The sequence below is a fragment of the Sus scrofa genome, chromosome 3 (assembly GCF_000003025.6).
Source record: "Sus scrofa isolate TJ Tabasco breed Duroc chromosome 3, Sscrofa11.1, whole genome shotgun sequence".
Lineage (NCBI taxonomy): Eukaryota > Metazoa > Chordata > Mammalia > Artiodactyla > Suidae > Sus > Sus scrofa.
This window is the reverse complement of record NC_010445.4, coordinates 125,431,935-125,450,126: the sequence shown is the minus strand read 5'-3', so window position 1 is coordinate 125,450,126 and position 18,192 is coordinate 125,431,935. Positions and strand designations below refer to the sequence as shown.

General features: G+C 37.6%; 1 protein-coding gene and 1 pseudogene across 10 annotated transcripts in view; one reads left to right on the top strand and one right to left on the bottom strand.

The window, feature by feature from the left end:
- The window catches only part of ROCK2 (Rho associated coiled-coil containing protein kinase 2), a 140,306-nt gene that overhangs the window by 43,242 nt on the left and 78,872 nt on the right, over nt 1-18,192 (bottom strand). For all 10 annotated transcript variants that reach the window (XR_002342861.1, XR_002342860.1, XM_021087837.1 and 7 more), the window contains exons 4-6: nt 17,131-17,268; nt 11,972-12,232; nt 3,449-3,593 (exon numbers count right to left, since the gene is read on the bottom strand). Coding sequence is in view for 8 of the 10 variants with exons in the window: in XM_021087837.1 (XP_020943496.1) it covers nt 3,449-3,593; nt 11,972-12,232; nt 17,131-17,268 (544 nt within the window). In the remaining 2 variants the exon portion in view is untranslated. The remainder of the gene's footprint in view (nt 1-3,448; nt 3,594-11,971; nt 12,233-17,130; nt 17,269-18,192) is intronic.
- LOC102163155 lies at nt 907-1,679 on the top strand (annotated as a pseudogene).

Below are 18,192 nucleotides of genomic sequence, written 5' to 3'. Positions count from 1 at the left end.
TCAACGACAAGTCACCTTAGTACAAACCAGACTTTCCCAAATCAGCCAAAAAAGGGTATTCAGGTAGTTAGTTTTCGTTTGCAAAGAGTGGCAGAGGAGAGTTTTGAATTCAAGATTTTTCTAGTGCAATTTTTTTTTTTTTTTTTTTTTTTTGGTCTTTTTGTCTTTTTGCTATTTCTTGGGCCGCTCCTGCGGCATATGGAGGTTCCCAGGCTAGGGGTTGAATCGGAGCTGTAGCCACCGGCCTACGCCAGAGCCACAGCAACTCGGGATCCGAGTCGTGTCTGCAACCTACACCACAGCTCACGGCAAAGCCGGATCCTTAACCCACCGAGCAAGGGCAGGGACCGAACCCGCAACCTCATGGTTCCTAGTCGGATTTGTTAACCACTGCGCCACGACGGGAACTCCTCTAGTGCAATTTTTAACTGCCACAGACGCCTTTAAACGAAGTCCAGTGCGAACCAACCTGATAAGCAAGCACCAGAGTAGATCAGATTACTGCCAATTAGTGTTATTCGAACTCATTAAACTCAGCTCTCAGAGCTGAAAACAGTACCAGGAATTTAAATGGTCTCTTCAAATGAGTCAGGTGACTTCCTCCAAAGTATATCATTTTTTTTTAATCCCTCACAGAGTCTAAGCACATGATGGAATACATTCTACTCTGAAAAGATTACAACTAAGACATCATCAGAGAGAGCCCAGAGGCAGGAGAATAGGTAAGAGTGTTGTTTACAAAGAGACCCACTCCAAAGACAGCAGTCCAAAACAGAGCAAGTCACAACAGGACACGAGACTAAGCACAGCAAGATCAATGCTACGTATACACTTATAGTATTCAAAAGAAGGCATTTTACACCACAAAAAAGTTCCGTGACTAATTGTTACTTAAATTTGTACTGATTTTTGGAGGGAGGGGGCGGGCAGGGAAGGATCGCCAGTGAGATCCGAGGGGAACCTCTGCCGCCTGCCCTCGCCCTGGCCCCCAGCTCCCACCCGGTGGGCCCGGCTCAGCCAGGATCGAGGCTCGTCTTTAATAACCACGGGAAGCCGCGGCTCGCCAAGTTCCACCAGCCCTACAGTGAAGACACCCACAGCAAATCATCAGGGAGACATCCCATTTGGTGTCTAAGAGAGATGAGCATGTTTGCAACTTCCTAGAAGGAGGATTATTGGAGGATCTGAGAGCAAAGTGATTTATAGACATTATGGCAACATTGTATTTCGTCTTCTGTGTGGATTCTTCAGAAGGTGAACTTGGCATTTTAGATCTAATTCAAGTATTTGTGGAAACATTAGACAAGTGTTTTGAAAATGTCTGTGAACTGGATTTAGTTTTCCATGTAGATAAGGTTCACAATATTCTTGCGGAAATGGTGATGGGAGGGAGGAATGGTACTGGAGACCAACATGAATGAGACTGTGACACAAACTGATGCGCAAAATAAACTGGAGAAGTCTGAGGCTGGCTTAGCAGGAGCTCCAGCCCGTGCTGTATCAGCTGTAAAGAATATGAATCTTCCTGAGATCCCAAGAAATATCAACATTGGTGACATCAGTATAAAAGTGCCAAACCTGCCCTCTTTGAAATAAAAAATTGAAAAGGCCACTCCCAGGTAAAATCCAGAGGGAAGAGTCATCTAAGTTTACCATGCAGTTGTTTACCAAAAATAGAGGAGGAGAGTCTTAACTTTTGCTCTTGGATTTGAGTCAAGGTACTATACAGAAGTTATGTAAAATCTGTATGGAAGTTCAACATTGCTTTTCTTGCTCAGTGATTTTGAAGAAATTGAGTAGTTCCAAGTGTGATTTTTTTCTTTCTTTTCTAAACTGCATTCCTATGGCCACCTGAGGCATGTCTCTATGTATTGGCTACTACAGTATTTCGAAAAGTGTTTTGAGACATTTCTTTAAATTATGTACAACCCAAAATGTTGGTGTTTTGTATGGATCACAAGTGCAGCCTTCTTTAATTCCTTCTGTTATCTGTCACAATTGTTATTTAAAGAACCAAGTATGTATTGCATGAAAACATTATAACCTTTTCCTCTTAGTTTAAATAAACTCTATGGTAACTGGAAAAAAAAAATTTGTACTGATTTTTTTAAGCAATAGCCATACTCAATTACTGTACAGATTTTACAGATTTCCACTACCAATTTCTTTGAGTCATCTTTTAGAAAATAAATCCCCCAACTTCTAAACCTGTATTTTCAATTCTTCAGTCATTACAAAGAATGTGATTAGCCCTAGAGCTCCCACTGTGGCACAGTGGGTTAGGAATCTGACTGCAGTGGCTTGGGTTGCTGCAGAGGCGAGGGTTTGATCCCAGCCCAGCACAGTGGGTTAAAGAACTTGGTGTTCCCACAGCTGTGGCACAGGTTGCAGCTGCAGCTCAGATTCAACCCCTGGCCCAAGAACTTCCATATGCCATGGGTGCAGCCATTAAAAAAGAAAAAAGGAATGTGATTAGCCTCAATACAGTTGCCTCATAAATAGATTTTGCTGTATCTCCCTCATCTCCAAGACAGGTGTTTCAGTCACTGGTTTCCTTGGCCAGAATATATTTTGTGATCCTAGTATTTAGGAATGTGAAATCTCTTTTTTGGCTGCACCATGGCATGCAGAAGTTCCCAGGCCAGGGACTGAACCCATGCCACAGCAGCATCCCAAGCCATGGCACTGACAACACCAGATCCTTATCCTGCTGTGCTACCAGGGAACTCTGGGAATTGGAAATCTTAAAAATGAAATCTATGACAGAAAGAAAAGTTTCAAAATACTTGAGCCTTCCAAATTTTATCTGGTCAAAGTAAAAGAAATTATTAAACTTGCCTCTGAGTTTTCTGAAGCTGAAATATTATTATAAGATATATTTATCTTGATAGTCAAATGGTCAATAACTATATTTATGATTTTACTATAATTACAGACCAAATATATATGAGTAATAAATGTAAGAAAGAGTTTAAAAATTAATTAATATAATTACAAAGAGAACTTTCAGTTCCCTATTATTATTGGGAAAAATACTAACAGCCTTATAATTAAAATATTTACAACAAATTCTGCTGATTAAGAAATCTCTGAATGCTCTAAAAAAAGAAAAAAAACCCAAAATCTCAGAATGAAGGCCTACTGCAGCTGTAAACTTGCTTCTTGTCCTAATAATTTCTAAACACAAAAAGAATCTATTGCAAGAACATTTCCTAGCAGTATGCTTTCAATTCCTTTTATATTCTACTCAATCACTGTGCCATGGTTTTATTTTTCCAATCAATAATCTATCATATTAGATATTATTGATTCAAAGTTTTCGGAAATTCTATTTTTCCCCTAGAATGCAGATAATGAATTTTTTTACCGTCTTACATTCTTGACTTAGAAATAAAGTATTATGAGATGGGTTTTGGAAAAAGAAAAACAAGTTAAAATATTTACTTACCCACCAGCATCTCAAAAAGGAAAACACCCACAGACCACCAATCACATTCTCGCCCATAGTAACCATCACCCCCTTGTGATTTCAAAACCTCAGGTGATATATAGTCAGGTGTTCCAACTGCCGTATCACAATGCACCATGCCTGTCTGGGTAAAGCGCAGAGAGAGAAAGAGGGAAGGGAAAAAAAAAAAAAAGATGTGTATAAAATGTGTGTAAACACACATGTAAACACAATTAATTCATTTATTATTACATATACAATGACTACACATTGCTGCCAACAAACCTTCACTGCTGACGTGGCTTTGGGAGGACAGGGGATAAATGCATCATGAAATGCATAAAAATGTTCAGATGACAGAAGACCAGGGATAATTTTCCAATTCTAAGATACAGGAGGCTTCGGAGTTCCCGTCGAGGCTCAGTAGTTAACGAATCCGACTAGGAACCATGAGGTTGCGGGTTCGATCCCTGCCTTTGCTCAGTGGGTGAATGATTCGGCGTTGCCTTGAGCTGTGGTGTAGGCTGTGGATGCGGCTCGGATCCTGCGTTGCTGTGGCTCTAGTATAGGCCAGCAGCTACAGCTCCAATTCGACCCCTAGCCTGGGAACCTCCATATGCCGAGAGAGCGGCCCTGGAAATGGCAAAAGACAAAATAAAATAAATATAATAGAATAAAATAAAATACAGGAGGCTTCATCAATGAAAGAAAGAAAAGGTTGTTAACAACCCCGTGAGAACTCCACACAAATCACTATCTTTTGGGAGTTGCTGCCGTGGTACCACAGATTAAGAATCCCACTGCAGTGGCTTAGGTTACTGCGGAGATGCCAGTTTGATCCCCAGCCTAGTGCAGTGGGCCCAACATTGCCACAATTGCAGCGCAGGTCACAGGTGTGACTTGGATTCAATCCCTGGCCCAGGGGCTTCCATATGCCACAAATGCCATATGCCATTTAAAAAAAAAAAAAAAAAAATCAATATCCTCTTTTTCTTTCACTGAGAAGGAGTTATGAGAGAAGTACAAAATCTTAAGGCACCTGACCTGGGGGAAAGAAAAGAATCATCAGGGAAAGGAAGCTTTGATATTTCCAAAGAAACTACAGTAATTAAAACTACAAAGCCCCCAGTTTTGGAGGAATAGATAAAGAAATGGTTCTTGTTATACCAAGAAAAAAAATGGGGGAAATAGATCAACTGTTTAATCAAAAGATCTTAATGGTTTGAAAGCTACAACTCCAAGCTTCATGTTTAGAAATATGGAACTGTAACATCAAGATATTTGGCAAAATGACAAAAAAAAATAAAAAATAAAAACCCTTTCTGTGTTTAGTTCAGTGGGTAATCATAAAATAATCCCCATCTGATGTCTTTTTGACAAGGACAAGAACCATTGTAGTTATTATCTGTGTGTGTGTACATGTTTGTATATGTGTGTATGTTGCAGGATTAAATCACAATAGTTTACAGAAGTGTGGTGCTAAAAACAAATAACACTCGTTCACCTCTAGCTATGTACAAACGTGCAAAGACTTTATAGATTAACCTAAATGCCCTTCCTTTCCTTTACATGTCTGGTAAAGAGTTTCACCTATGTTCTTTTTTTTTTTTTTTTTTTGTCTTTTTGCCATTTCTAGGGCCGCACCCACAGCATATGGAGGTTCCCAGGCTAGGGGTCGAATCGGAGCTGTAGCTGCTGCAAGGCCAGGGATCGAACCCGCAACCTCATGGTTCCTAGTCAGATTTGTTAACCACTGAGCCACGACAGGAACCTATGTTCTTTTTCATGAAGCTATACAAACTATCAAAATACTAAGTATGACTACCTTGGGGAAAGAAAGCTCAAGTTATTTTATTAATGCTTTTAAGTGCAATAAAATATGTTTAACATGGGAAATTAATTTTAAAGCAATCTTTTCATTCCTCAAATCAGCAGAAATAACTCCGTGATTTTATTTTCCCAAGTATACAACAAATAGAGGCCACTTTAGTTTGACTATAAATTAATAAAATTTTAAAAATCTGGAAATAATTGAGCAAATTATGAGGGCTATACTCTGCATGAGTTACTAAGGATAAAAAATGAAGACAGTGCCTGATTACAACAGGCAGGGTATATAAAATTAATTTTTATCATGGACTATCCTATATTTTAGACTTCTACTGTAGGAAAAATTCATAGAGACTTACGAGGGTAAATAAAATCTCTTCATTTCACATATATCCATATAAATTAGACTTAAAACAAATCTGAGACTTAAGAGTTAAAACCTGGCCAGACACACACACAAAAATGCCACCAAAAGAAAAATTATTTTGGAGCTCCCGCTGTAGTGCAGCGGAAACGAATCCGACTAGGAACCATGAGGTTGCAGGTTCGATCCCTGGCCTTGCTCAGTGGGTTAAGGATCCAGCACTGCTATGAGCTCTGGTGTAGGTTGCAGACATGGCTCGGATCCTGCGTTGCTGTGGCTGTGGTATAGGTCGGAGGCTATAGCTCTGATTGGACCCCTAGCCTGGGAACCTCCATATGCCACGGGAGCTGCCCTAGAAAAGGCAAAAAGACAAAAAAAGACCAAAAAAAAAAAAAAAAAAAAAAAAAGAAATGAGTACAGGAATGGTGCAGTGGGATAAGGAGGGGGTGATCCTTCTCTGAGCATACAATCTGTATAGTGTGGACTCTCAAACCAGAGGAATGCTTCACATATCCAAAATATTTAAAAAATAAAATAAAAGCAGCCAGATGTGGGGCATCTCTAAATGGAATTCAAACAATAAGAAATGGACCTGTTTCATAAATCAATAATATAACCACACTGAAGAGGACAGAGAAGAATTGATCTTGATGCCTTTGGAAAACACTTAAATGAATACCACAAGCCTAAACACAAAAATAATCTATCCTAGTTAATAAATGTTTATCTTAGGGGTAAGGGACAGGCAAGTCTGAAATAAATTTTATGTGTGTGCTAGTGCTGAACAAGAAAACACAGTGTAGATAATGAGAGCCAGGTTTCTCACTATCCAAAAAAAGTAATTACAAAAAAGGAGGAAGACTAGAATGAATCCTGTGGTGTAGGACTAGAATTAGAAGTATCAGTATGAACTCATAGTTTTTAATATTATTTACATAAAGAGAGATAAGTACAGAATTAAATATGAACATATATGTGTATGTGAGTTAGTAGACATAATGTATATAATACACACATGCCCACTGACAGAGCCTAGAAGTAATGGTGCTCCAGGAGCAATGACTGCATCTAGCACCCAAATATTGATTTTTAAATATCATTCTTAAATAAAAGGGAGTTTAAATTGGGAGTTCCCATTGTGGCGCAGTGGAAACAAATCCGTCTAGGAACCGTAATGTTGCAGGTTCGATCCCCGGCCTCGCTCAGTGGTTAAGGATCCGCCGTTGCTGTGAGCTGTGGTGTAGGTCGCAGACGCGGCTCAGATCTGGCAGTGCTGTGGCTGTGGTGTAGACCGATGGCTACAGCTCCAATGAGACCCCTAGCCTGGGAACCTCCATGTGCCGCAGGTGTAGAGAAAGAAAGGAAGGAAGGAGAGAAAGAAAGAAGGAAAGAAGAAAGAAAGGAAGAAGGGGGGGAGAGGGAGGGGAGGGAGGGAGGGAGAGAGAGAGAGGGAGAGAGAGAAAGCAAGCAAGCAAAGAGAAAAAGGGAGAAAGAAAAGAAGACATGGGAGCCAACCTAAAAAAGCCTTCATTAGCAAGTAAGAGTAGGAATTTCCCTGGCAGACTGTATTCTACAGCATATATGAAGGACAGGAATCATGAAATACCATGGTATAAAAAGAACCATATGTAACATAAGACCTCTGAACCAAAAAGTACAAGAGATCAAATGATAGAGAATAAGGGTGAAAAGGTGGGCAAAAATCCTATCACCAGAGGCTTCATATGATTAGCTAAGGAGTTTGAACTTTATCCAGTAGATGACAGAAATCTACTGAAAGGTTTTAAGCTGGAGAGTAACATAAATAGGTATAAATTTTCAAAAGCTTCTTCAAAAGTACTTTATCTTAAATGTATTAGATAATGTGTATTTGCTAAATATATCTAGTGTTTTATAATTGACAAACTATCATAAATCAAGAGATTTACTGAAAACACAAAATTGGTCAATCACAAATCTTGGAGTTGGTCTAAGAAAACTATTCAAAATGCTCCTGTGAGAGTGGAAACAAAAAATTGTAAATATTACTATTAATTATCAGAAGCACTGGAAGCTTGCGCTACATAGGCAGGAGCCTAATCAGTCCATTTTAACAATTAAAAATGAGCGCTTGCACCAGGGGCTCCTTCCTCAGAGAGGCATATCTCTTCCTTGCCTTGTAAGATTCTTGGCTAGTGGAAGGTCCTGCTTCTCCTATTGAATCTAAAAGAGAGCCCAACTGGTTTAGAACTCCATTTCTGTTTCCATGTTACAGTGCCCACAGGAACAAAGCTGCCTCTTATTCCAATCATCTCCCTGGGTACTAATTATTATTATTGTTGTTGTTGTTGTTGTTGTTGTTATCACGGCCCTGGTTATCCGAAGCTGCATAGCTCTTGAATGGTCTCTCCCTACTGCTCCCATAAGCCTGTTCTTTTAAATGTATAATTTTGCAGAAAATAGGGTTTTTTAGAAACATGACTAGAAATGCCTGTATTTTAAAAACTGATGTCACTTGTAGAAAGGTTAAGAACACTAACATTTTACCTATTAGTTTTTAAAATTTTATAGCTTCAAATTAATCAAATGCTATAGACTAGAACATTAATGCATAAAATCTTACACTATTTTCAGTAATTTAAAATACCAACATAAAATGTGCCTTAAAAGGTGTTAAAAGTTGGAGATCCTGCTGTGACACAGTGAGTTAAGGATCCAGCATTGCTGCAGCTAAGGCATAGGTCACAACTGTGGCTCGGATTCAATTCCTTGCCCAGCAACTTCTATATGCCACAGGAGAAAACAAGGTGGTAAACGTTGCTATGAAATGCGTGATGACAGGCACAGAGGGAAGTAAACTTGTCTGATTAGTGCCAAGTAATGTTTTTGTTTTTTTTTTCAGGCTGCTCTTGCGGCATATGGAAGCTCCTGGACAACGGATTGAGTCTGAGCCACAGCTGTGACCCACACCATAGGTGCAGCGACACCAGATCCTCAACCAGCTGTGCTTCACAGTGGGAACTCCAATGACAAATAATTTTTTTTCTTTTTAAGGCCTCACCTGTAGCATATGGAGGTTCCTAGGTGCAGCTGCCAGCCTAAGCCACAGCCACAGAAATGCTGGATCCAAGCCTCATCCACAACATAGATCGCAATTTGCAGCAATACTGGATCCCCAAGCCATTGAGCAGGGCCAGGGATCTAACCCACACCCTCATGCAGACTAGTTGGGTTCTTAACCCACTGAGCCAAAACAGGAACTCCAATTTTTTTTTTTTTAATGTATTTTATGGCTGCATACACAATATATGGGAGTTCCTGGGCCAGGGGTTGAATCCATACCACTGCTGTCCTTCGCTACAGCTGTGGCAATGCTGGATCCTTTAACCCACCGCACCAAGCCTGGGATCAAACCCACACCTCTGCAGTGACCTGAGCCAATGCAACAGGAGGCTTAACCCCTTCGCCACCGCACAAACTCCCAATACCAAATAATTTTAATAGCAGTACTTCTTGGCTGTCACTGAGATAATCTAGATGTAAAAGTATTATACTAACTGTGACGTTTACTCGCACCCAGATATTTTTTTCAGGGAGAAAAAGATTTACAGCATTCAGAAAATTGTGTGATCTATAATCTATCAATGACAATTTAATGAAACATGATTACTCTTATTTGTGATAGTGACAATTTTAGATTTAGGGGTTATAATTTTATAGCTGTATTTTATTTTTGCCTTTATCTATGGTACAATGTTTTATATTACACTAGTAGAGCTAAAAAATAATTCGAGCATCTCTGCCTTTATTATAGATTATGAGTTAGCAAAGATTTTCTGTAAAGAGCCAGAAAGTAAATATTTTAGGCTTTGTGGGCCACACAGGACCTCCACTGCACATCCTCTTTTTTTTTGTCTGTCTTTTTAGGGCCACACCCACAGCATATGGAGGTTCCCAGGCTAGGGGTCTTATCGGAGCTGTTGCCGCCAGCCTACGCCAGAGCCACAGCAATGCCAGATTGAAGCCGTGTCTGTGACCTACACCACAGTTTGCGGCAACGCCGGACCCTTAACCCATTGAGCGAGGCCAGGGATCAAACCCACAACCTCAGGGTTCCTAGTCGGATTCGTTTCTGCTGCGCCACGATGGGAACTCCCATATCCTCTCTCTTAAAACAATCTTTTAAAAATGGAAAAAACATTTTTAGCACAGGAATTACAGATTTGGCCCTGTGCTCTAATTTGCCAATCCTTTCTACAGATAGATAGGCAGGTAAGAAAGATTGAAACTATGAACTTTTCTAATGGCTCTAAGACCATAATAATTATCAGAGACAAAGGCAAACAAAGCGATGCACCTGAAACTTGCAACAACACTATTCGCATTAACAACATAAAATTATAAATTCTACATACTATAGTTTAATAAAAAATTCCTTTATTTTCAACATTATATAATTACTTTCATTATTAATATTACTTAAGGAACGGAGGTTTGGGGTAAAGCAACATTTTTAAAGGTTCAATATTAAAAAATATATATATTTGACTACACAAAAATTAAGGATTTCTATTCAAACAAAGACACAGTTGGGTAGCACACTGAAAGATGATTATCAGTGAGATCTGTGGAATCACTATCTGGATTAAATAAGCAGCTGGAGTTCCCGTCGTGGTGCAGCAGAAAAGAATCCGACTGGGAACCATGAGGTTGCGGATTTGATCCCTGGCCTCGCTCAGTGGGTTAAGGATCTGGTGTTGCCGTGAGCTCTGGTGTAGGTCGAAGACGCAGCTCAGATCTCACGTTGCTGTGGCTCTGGCAGAGGCTTGGCAGTTACACCTCTGATTAGACCCCCTAGCCTGGGAATCTCCATATGCCGCAGGTGTGGCCCTAGAAAAAGATTAAAAAAATAAATAAATAAAAAATAAAAAAATAAGATATTTAAATAGCTGAATTTAATATTCACTTATATGCTTGTAAAATTATTTTTATAAACACCATATTCCGTCCTGTTCCTCTACTCTCACACTCTATCCATCCTAAAAACATGTGTGATTTCTCTGCACCCTCTCAAAGGTTTTTGGTTTAACGAAAATCAGAATACACTCACGGAAGTGCAGCACATAAACATCAGTCATTATATTTAACAGACATAAAAAAAGTTTAGCATTTTATTAGAAAATTATTTCAAACTTTATTTTTATTAAAGATAATTTTCACTGTCAACCACTTCATACTATATTATGATAAACACCACAAGAGGGAGCTTTGAGTACAATCAAATACTGCTCATCTACTAAACAATGATTACTGTGCGCAGAATAAAGCACAGCAATACTCTGTGAGGAAGACCAAAGGGATATTAAGTTCAGGTGGGGAGACAGGCCCTACAAACCTACACAGATGGACGTCGCCTGTCAAGTGCGGCACAAATTCTAAGTAACATTATGGATGTTATGACAGGAGAGCGAGCGATCAGTCAGGTTGGGTTTATCAGGGAAAACGTTCTACATGAAGTAAAAATCTGAGCCGAGTTTGGAAGAATATGGATCACTGATGGTGGTAGGACCAGCAATGAAAGTGAAAATCACACAGGTGGCATAAATAACTTAAGAAGAAAAGAGAAAAAGAAATCAGCTTAATCAAAAATAGAACCTTGACAACGTAATTAACAAAAATACATAGGAAATAAAACATGATCTCTCCCTAACAGGAATTACTGCCAGGAATCATTGCACACTTACAGAGAAAAAGATAAGAGATATAAATTTTGCAACAAAAATCAACATCAGAGTTAGCTACGAGGTTTATGTTACTGAATCTATTAATCATAATATGAATTTCTCAATAGGTAAAGCATAGCAACAGATGATGCCTCCAAATGTATTCTATGTGGGTGAATAAACAGATGGGGTTGGTAGGAGTTGGTAAATTTCTACCTTACCTCTTTTTTTACAGGAAAAATACAGAAACAATAATGGTGATAGAAATGTCCATGTACCTTCATTTACATGCTATGTCCTACTTCTCCACCTCGACCACTATAAACATGAATCAGTTTTGACTGGCAGCAAAGGTCTGTCGGGATTCTATGAGAACAATAAGTATCTGATAACCAGTTATCTGATTTCTAATTTCTCTTGATTGACCACGTCTACAAATAAAGAATTCTATAGCTAGATGAATGATGAGTAAAGGACATGTTCTGATTTGACTATCCTGTGTGAGTCATCACACAGTTAGCAAAACTAAATTTATCTTTGTTTGAAACTGTAAGTTCAGATTTGAAGTGTTCTTTTATTTTTATCTCTCCAAAAACTAGCACTTTTTTTAACTTGCTTGTTACTTACTTCATCCATCTTCATACATGTGCCAAAATCTGCTAATTTTAGATGTCCATGTTTATCCAAAAGCATGTTGTCAGGCTTCACATCTCTGTGAATTAAACCCATGGAGTGTATGGCATCCAAAGCAAGAACAACTTCGGCAGTATAAAACTTGGCCCATTTTTCAGGTACATCGTAGTTACTCATGAGGTTCACAAGGTCTCCACCAGGCATGTACTCCATTACCATGTATAGATACTTATCATCTTGAAAGGCACAAAAAAGCTGGAAAACAAAACAAGGGAAAAAAGTTTTTTGGAAGGAGGGAAGACAGGAGGAAGGGAGGGAGGAAGAGGGGAGGGAGGATAGTTAAAACCATTAACAGAACAAAACCCCAAAACTATTATTATCACTGCAAAAGACAAATTATTGTACAATCAAAACAAAGTCGAATGTCACGAAATTTTTGATTTTTAGATTTGGACATCTTTTACGGAAAAACAGTTGTCTGATAAAACTCTTGTATGGGTAGTTTCTTCATGTTTACTATCAAAATATGCATAAATGATCATTTTCCCTCTTGGAGAATACAGGAATCTAAATAGAGATATTTTAAAAAGAGAACCAGAATACAAATGAGGAACATAAAAGGTGAAAGAATGACAAAAGAATCCATAATAAGAAAAGTCCAACTTTCTGAAAACAAATTACTGGACATAACTCATGAAGAGCGCTGAGGAGGTAGGAGCACAGAGGAGAAAGCTGAGGAGGTTAAGGGTTAAGATGCCAGATCTGAGAGACCCCAGAAGAGGGAGTAAGACCCACTCCAGCGGGAAGAGTAACTTTCAGCCACATTCGGAACAGGCCCTCTCCTCTCTTCCCTTCCCCATCACCTTGTTCATAACAAACAGCAAGTGGTAGTGTTACCTGTACTCAGACTAAAGCCGTGGCATTGGGGCCAGAGAAATAGGATACCAAGCTAGGCTGCTACTAACCCCCTGGAGAGATGACAGAAACCACAAATTCAGAAGGAAAGATAACTCTACCTCCCACCCAACAACATGTCCCACCCCTCCTAAAAGCAAACAATGCAAATAGAAAATATTTCCACAAATGAATAGGAAAAAGAACAAAACCAGGAATCAACATTTAAGAAAAATCAGTATCATGAAACAGAGGCAAAACTTAAGTAGGACAAACTAAGAACAGCTTACAAATATAAAAATTAAAATTCCCATAAAGTCATAAAAAAGTCACAAGTCATATCAATTAAACAACAGGCTGATACGGAAAAATCTAGAGCTTTGGAATTCAATATACAACTGATGATAAGAGAAAAACAAATTATACAGTTGGAAAATTGAGCAAAATTTAACTTTCTCTGACACACTGAAGGATTCAGAGGTGAAAAAGAGCAAAGTTAGCAAAGCTCCAAATCTATCTAAAAGCATTCTGGGAGAGAAAACACAGACCAGAAGAAAACGAAAGTAAGAAACAGCAAACAAAAAATTTCTAGAAATGAATAAAGTAAAAAAATCTAAGACTGAAAGGACCTCAAATGAAACATAGGGAAACTAAGACAGCCAATGCTTAACTCTCAGAAATCTGGCAGAAAAATCCTAAGTTGCCAAAGACAATAGGTACCCTACGTACAAAAACACATATCATGTAGTCAACAAACATCTCAGCTAACACAGAATACAAAAAAAAAAAAAAAAAAAAAAACCAGAGCTGTATCTTCAAAATTATGAGAGAAATGATTTTGATCCTAGAATATGGCAGTTTTAAAAAACCAATGAGACGGCAAAATAATTATGTATTACATCATGCATATTCTTAGAAATCTGATAACAAACCACTTCTGAAAGAACTGTTTAAGAACACAGTTTGACAGAATGAGTAAGTCCAAATAAGAGGATCATGTGAGACACAGAAAAAGGGGCAAATAAAGACTCTAGAAAAACTTATTAAGTATGATTACTGATACAAAAATTGAGAGACACAAGCCAAAATCAGAATAATTTTAAAATGCAAGGTGATGAGAGGTAGGGCAGGAAGGGATACCTAAAAAGGTATTAAGAGGCTGGTTACCAAATTGAGAAAGTGTGTGTGTTCGTGAGAGAGAGAGACGCTATTACTATAAAGACGGCAATTCTCTCCAAACTGATCAACAGGATCAATGCAAACTCTAAATTCTAGCAAGTATTTTCCAGAAATCAAAAAACTGATAATAAAATGTATATGGAAATAAAATTAACCTAGAAGACCCAAAACTATCTTGAAATACAACAAAGCAGAAGGACTTCTATTTCCCAATTTCGAAACTCAATACAAAACTGTCACCCGCACAGTACTGGTACAGTACAAGAACAGACATACAGAGCAATGGAACAGAACTGACAGCCTGTAATTAACCCTTATATTTATATGTCAATAGATTTTTTTTTTCTTTTACGAAGGTGCCAGAGCAATTTAGTGGGGAAAGAAATCTTTTCAACAAATGGTGTTTGAACAATTAGATATTCACAGAGAAAAAAAACATTTTTAGACGCTTACTTCACATCATACTCAAAACTTAAAATAGATCACAGAACTAAATTTATGAGTCAAAACTATTAAAATATTATGAAAAAACAAAGAAGAAAAATCTTTACGATCTTGGATTAGGCAAAGATTTATAATATCAAAAATACAACGGAAGTTCCCATTGCGACTCAGAGGGTTATTACGATCCCAACTAGTATCCATGAGGATACAGGTTCAACCGCTGATCTCACTCAGTGAGTTAAGGATCCAGCATTGCTGTGAGCTGTGGTGCGAGTCACAGAGGAGGTTCGGTTCCCCTGTTGCTGGGGCTGGGGCTGGGGCTGGGGCTGGGGCTGGCAGCTGCAGCTCCAATTTGACCCCTAGCCTGGGAACTTCCATATGCTGCAGGTGTGACCCTAAAAAGCAAAAAAAAAAAAAAAAAAAAAAAAGTACCAATATTCATCTACTGAATTCAAATCACACTAAGAATATTCTCTTAAAAATACAGATGGGTCAAAAATTTATACTGCACCATAATTTATATAAGAAAATGAAAAGAGCTACTTTCAAAAAGAATACAGTAACAAATTATGCAGGCCTTCATACAATTAAATATTAAACAGCCATTAAGAAACAAGGACTGAGGAATTCCCATCATGGCTCAGCGGAAACAAATCCAACTAGGAACCATGAGGTTGCGGGTTTGATCCCTGGTTAAGGATCCGGCATTGCCGTGAGCTGTGGTGTAGGTCACAGACGTGGCTCGGATCTGGCATTGCTGTAGCTCTGGTGTAGACTGGCAGCTATAGCTCCAATTAGACCCCTAGCCAGGGAACCTCCATATGCTATGGGTGTGGCCCTAAAAAGACAAAAAAAAAAAAAAAAAAAAGAAACAACGACTGAGATTTAGAATATTGTTTGAAATAATCTACTGAAATTGATTATAGGTATATCCTATGACCCACTTTTTTCACTGCAAGGTAGATCCCTAACAGGAATGTGTGCGCATATGTGCCAAAATCCACATGAAACAAAACTTGCAGCAACATTATTCATAATAGCCAAAAAGTAGAAACAACCCAAGTGTCCATTAACTGATAAAGAAATAAAACGTGGTATATCCATACAATAAATTATTCAGTCATAAAAAGGAATGAAGTACTGATATACTGTATAACATGAATGAGTATTGAAAATGTCATGCTAAGTAAAGATGCCACAAAAGACCACATATTTTATGGTCCCATTTTTATGAAATGTCCAGAATAAGGAAATCCACAGACACAGAAAGCAGATTAGTGGTTGCCACTGAGCAGGGAAGTTTAGAGAATAACTGCTAATCTCTTCAGGGTTTCTTTTTGTGAAAAATGTTCTATAATTGGGTAGTAGTGATGAATGCACAACTCTATGAATATACTGAAAATCGCTGAACAAAATAAACAGAAATAAGTCAGTTATTTTGACGTTTTTCCAAAAAGTTACACATTTCATACATATTAATAATACAATGGTACATGGTACCATAAACCATTATCCTTTACTAGAGGTAAACAAATGAAAATTAGGATTCTAATCTACTACTTTTTCAAGCGCGCCATGTTTCACTACTGATTTGCTTTCACAGCCCATTAACTCTCTATCTCAATATACACTTTTATAACGGTCCTCTCTCCAGAATTAGGGATCAAAGACATCAGCAAACAAAATGATAAACTAGAACTGGCAATGAATCTGAAACTGCAAAGGCACTATAAAGCTAAAAGTGGACTAATACCTTACTTTGCTACCATCAGTTCTTAATCAAGTAAATTATCATGATATATAGTTTGCTACAGAAATATTAGTGTTAACGGAACATATCAGAATTCCTATTCACAAGCTACACTTAAAAAAAATAAAGTGAGGAGGGGAAGGGTTGAGGTTCAACATCATAAAAAAAGCAGAGTAATAAGTTTTTAAATGACATAATCATCAATGTGGCAAAACTTTTACCTCCAAATCACCTTCCACAAACATGGCATCAAACTCAGGATCATTTAGCATTCTAAATATGCTTTGGTATATACCTAATATTACTCATGACATTAGATCAAAATGTTTGCATTATTAGCTCTTGGTACAAAAAATACTTTAAAGAAGCAAAGCTAGTGAGGAATATAATTGAAAAGGAAGCAAAACAGAACCATAAATTCCTTACTTTACAATCAAATCCAAGAGGCTAAATTAGGAATCCCAACACTGCCTTACATTGTTGGTAATATATAAAGGACTGCAGAAGAATTTTCAAAACTTTTAATGTAGAATTTGCCCCCTTTTTAAGATAAGCTAACCATTGTTTCTAGTATGTAAATCAGGAGAAAGAGTAGGCAGGGAACAATGGTACACTGGTAATCAATCCAATTCTTTACAAAGAAATTAAAAAAGTGAAAGTTGCAAGTGACAGGTGCATCTATACAACAATTTACATATGACATGTCATGTCTATATGACATGCTGTTAGGAAGATTAAGCAAGTATAATGAATCCAATCATCAAAAATAACTGCACTGTTATTATATCAGTGAGATACAGATCTTTTAGTATGAAAAACTCAATTCTTATGAATAACAGGCACTTACAAGAAAGGGAAATAAGTTTTTAAAAATTAGTAGGCTTACCTGAACCACCCAGGGACTGTTGGCAAAGGCCATAATATCTCTTTCCTCCCAGAAAAAAGCAGAATCTGATCTTTTTATCATTTCAAACTTACTAAGAAGCTTCATAGCATAAACCTTCTGTGATGCCTTATGACGAACCTGTTGATTTTTTAGAACACAAGAATTAATACCTTGATTTTATGAAAAAAAGGTGAACAGATTCATACTATAATACTCATCTTAAAGACTTTAGTTACAAAACAAAACGATCCTTCACTAACTAATAAAAAATAAAAGCATACAAAAAAGGAGAAAATTCCCAACAGCCTAAATATTTTATGAAAGATATACCTTTAAATGCCAGATTCAATATGTAACTATTTCATTTCATTTAAATAAAACTGAGTTCCTGAAGCTTCATTCCCTCATGTTAATTAAGCTAACCAACTGTAAGAATAAGGTGTTGCTCAATGAGAAACTTACAGAAACATGTATTGAGAAACATGTATCCCTCACAATTTGAACATAAGAACCTAATAAATTTAGACATCAAGAGTTATTTGTAATTTTGTAAAGTTATCCTTATTTTTTTCTAGGTATCCTATTTAAAAGGCTATTTTTTAAGGGGAAAACTACCAATAATATGGTTATATGATCAATTCTTATCCTTTTCATTAGACTGTTAATTTCACAAGGGCAAGGACAGCATCTACTTTTACTGTTTTAATCACAGACTATAACATAGCAAACTCTGCCACAGAGCCAATAAATATTTTAAAGAATGATTATAATAATTAACATCTATTGAATAATTAATAATAAACAATAATTATTCACATGTATACTTGGATATCTAACGGGATGTCCAAAACGGAACTCCAAATTTTCACCCCCAATTTATTCCTCATAGAGTCTTCTCTATTTCAGTAAATGGCATCTTCATTCTTCTAAATACTCTGGCTAAAACACTGGCTCCTCTTTTTCTCATACAGCTCATAAAACTCACCAGCAAATCACAACAGTCCTACCTTCAAATAGTTTTAGACTCCAACCATTTCTAACTACCTCCACTGATGCCACCTT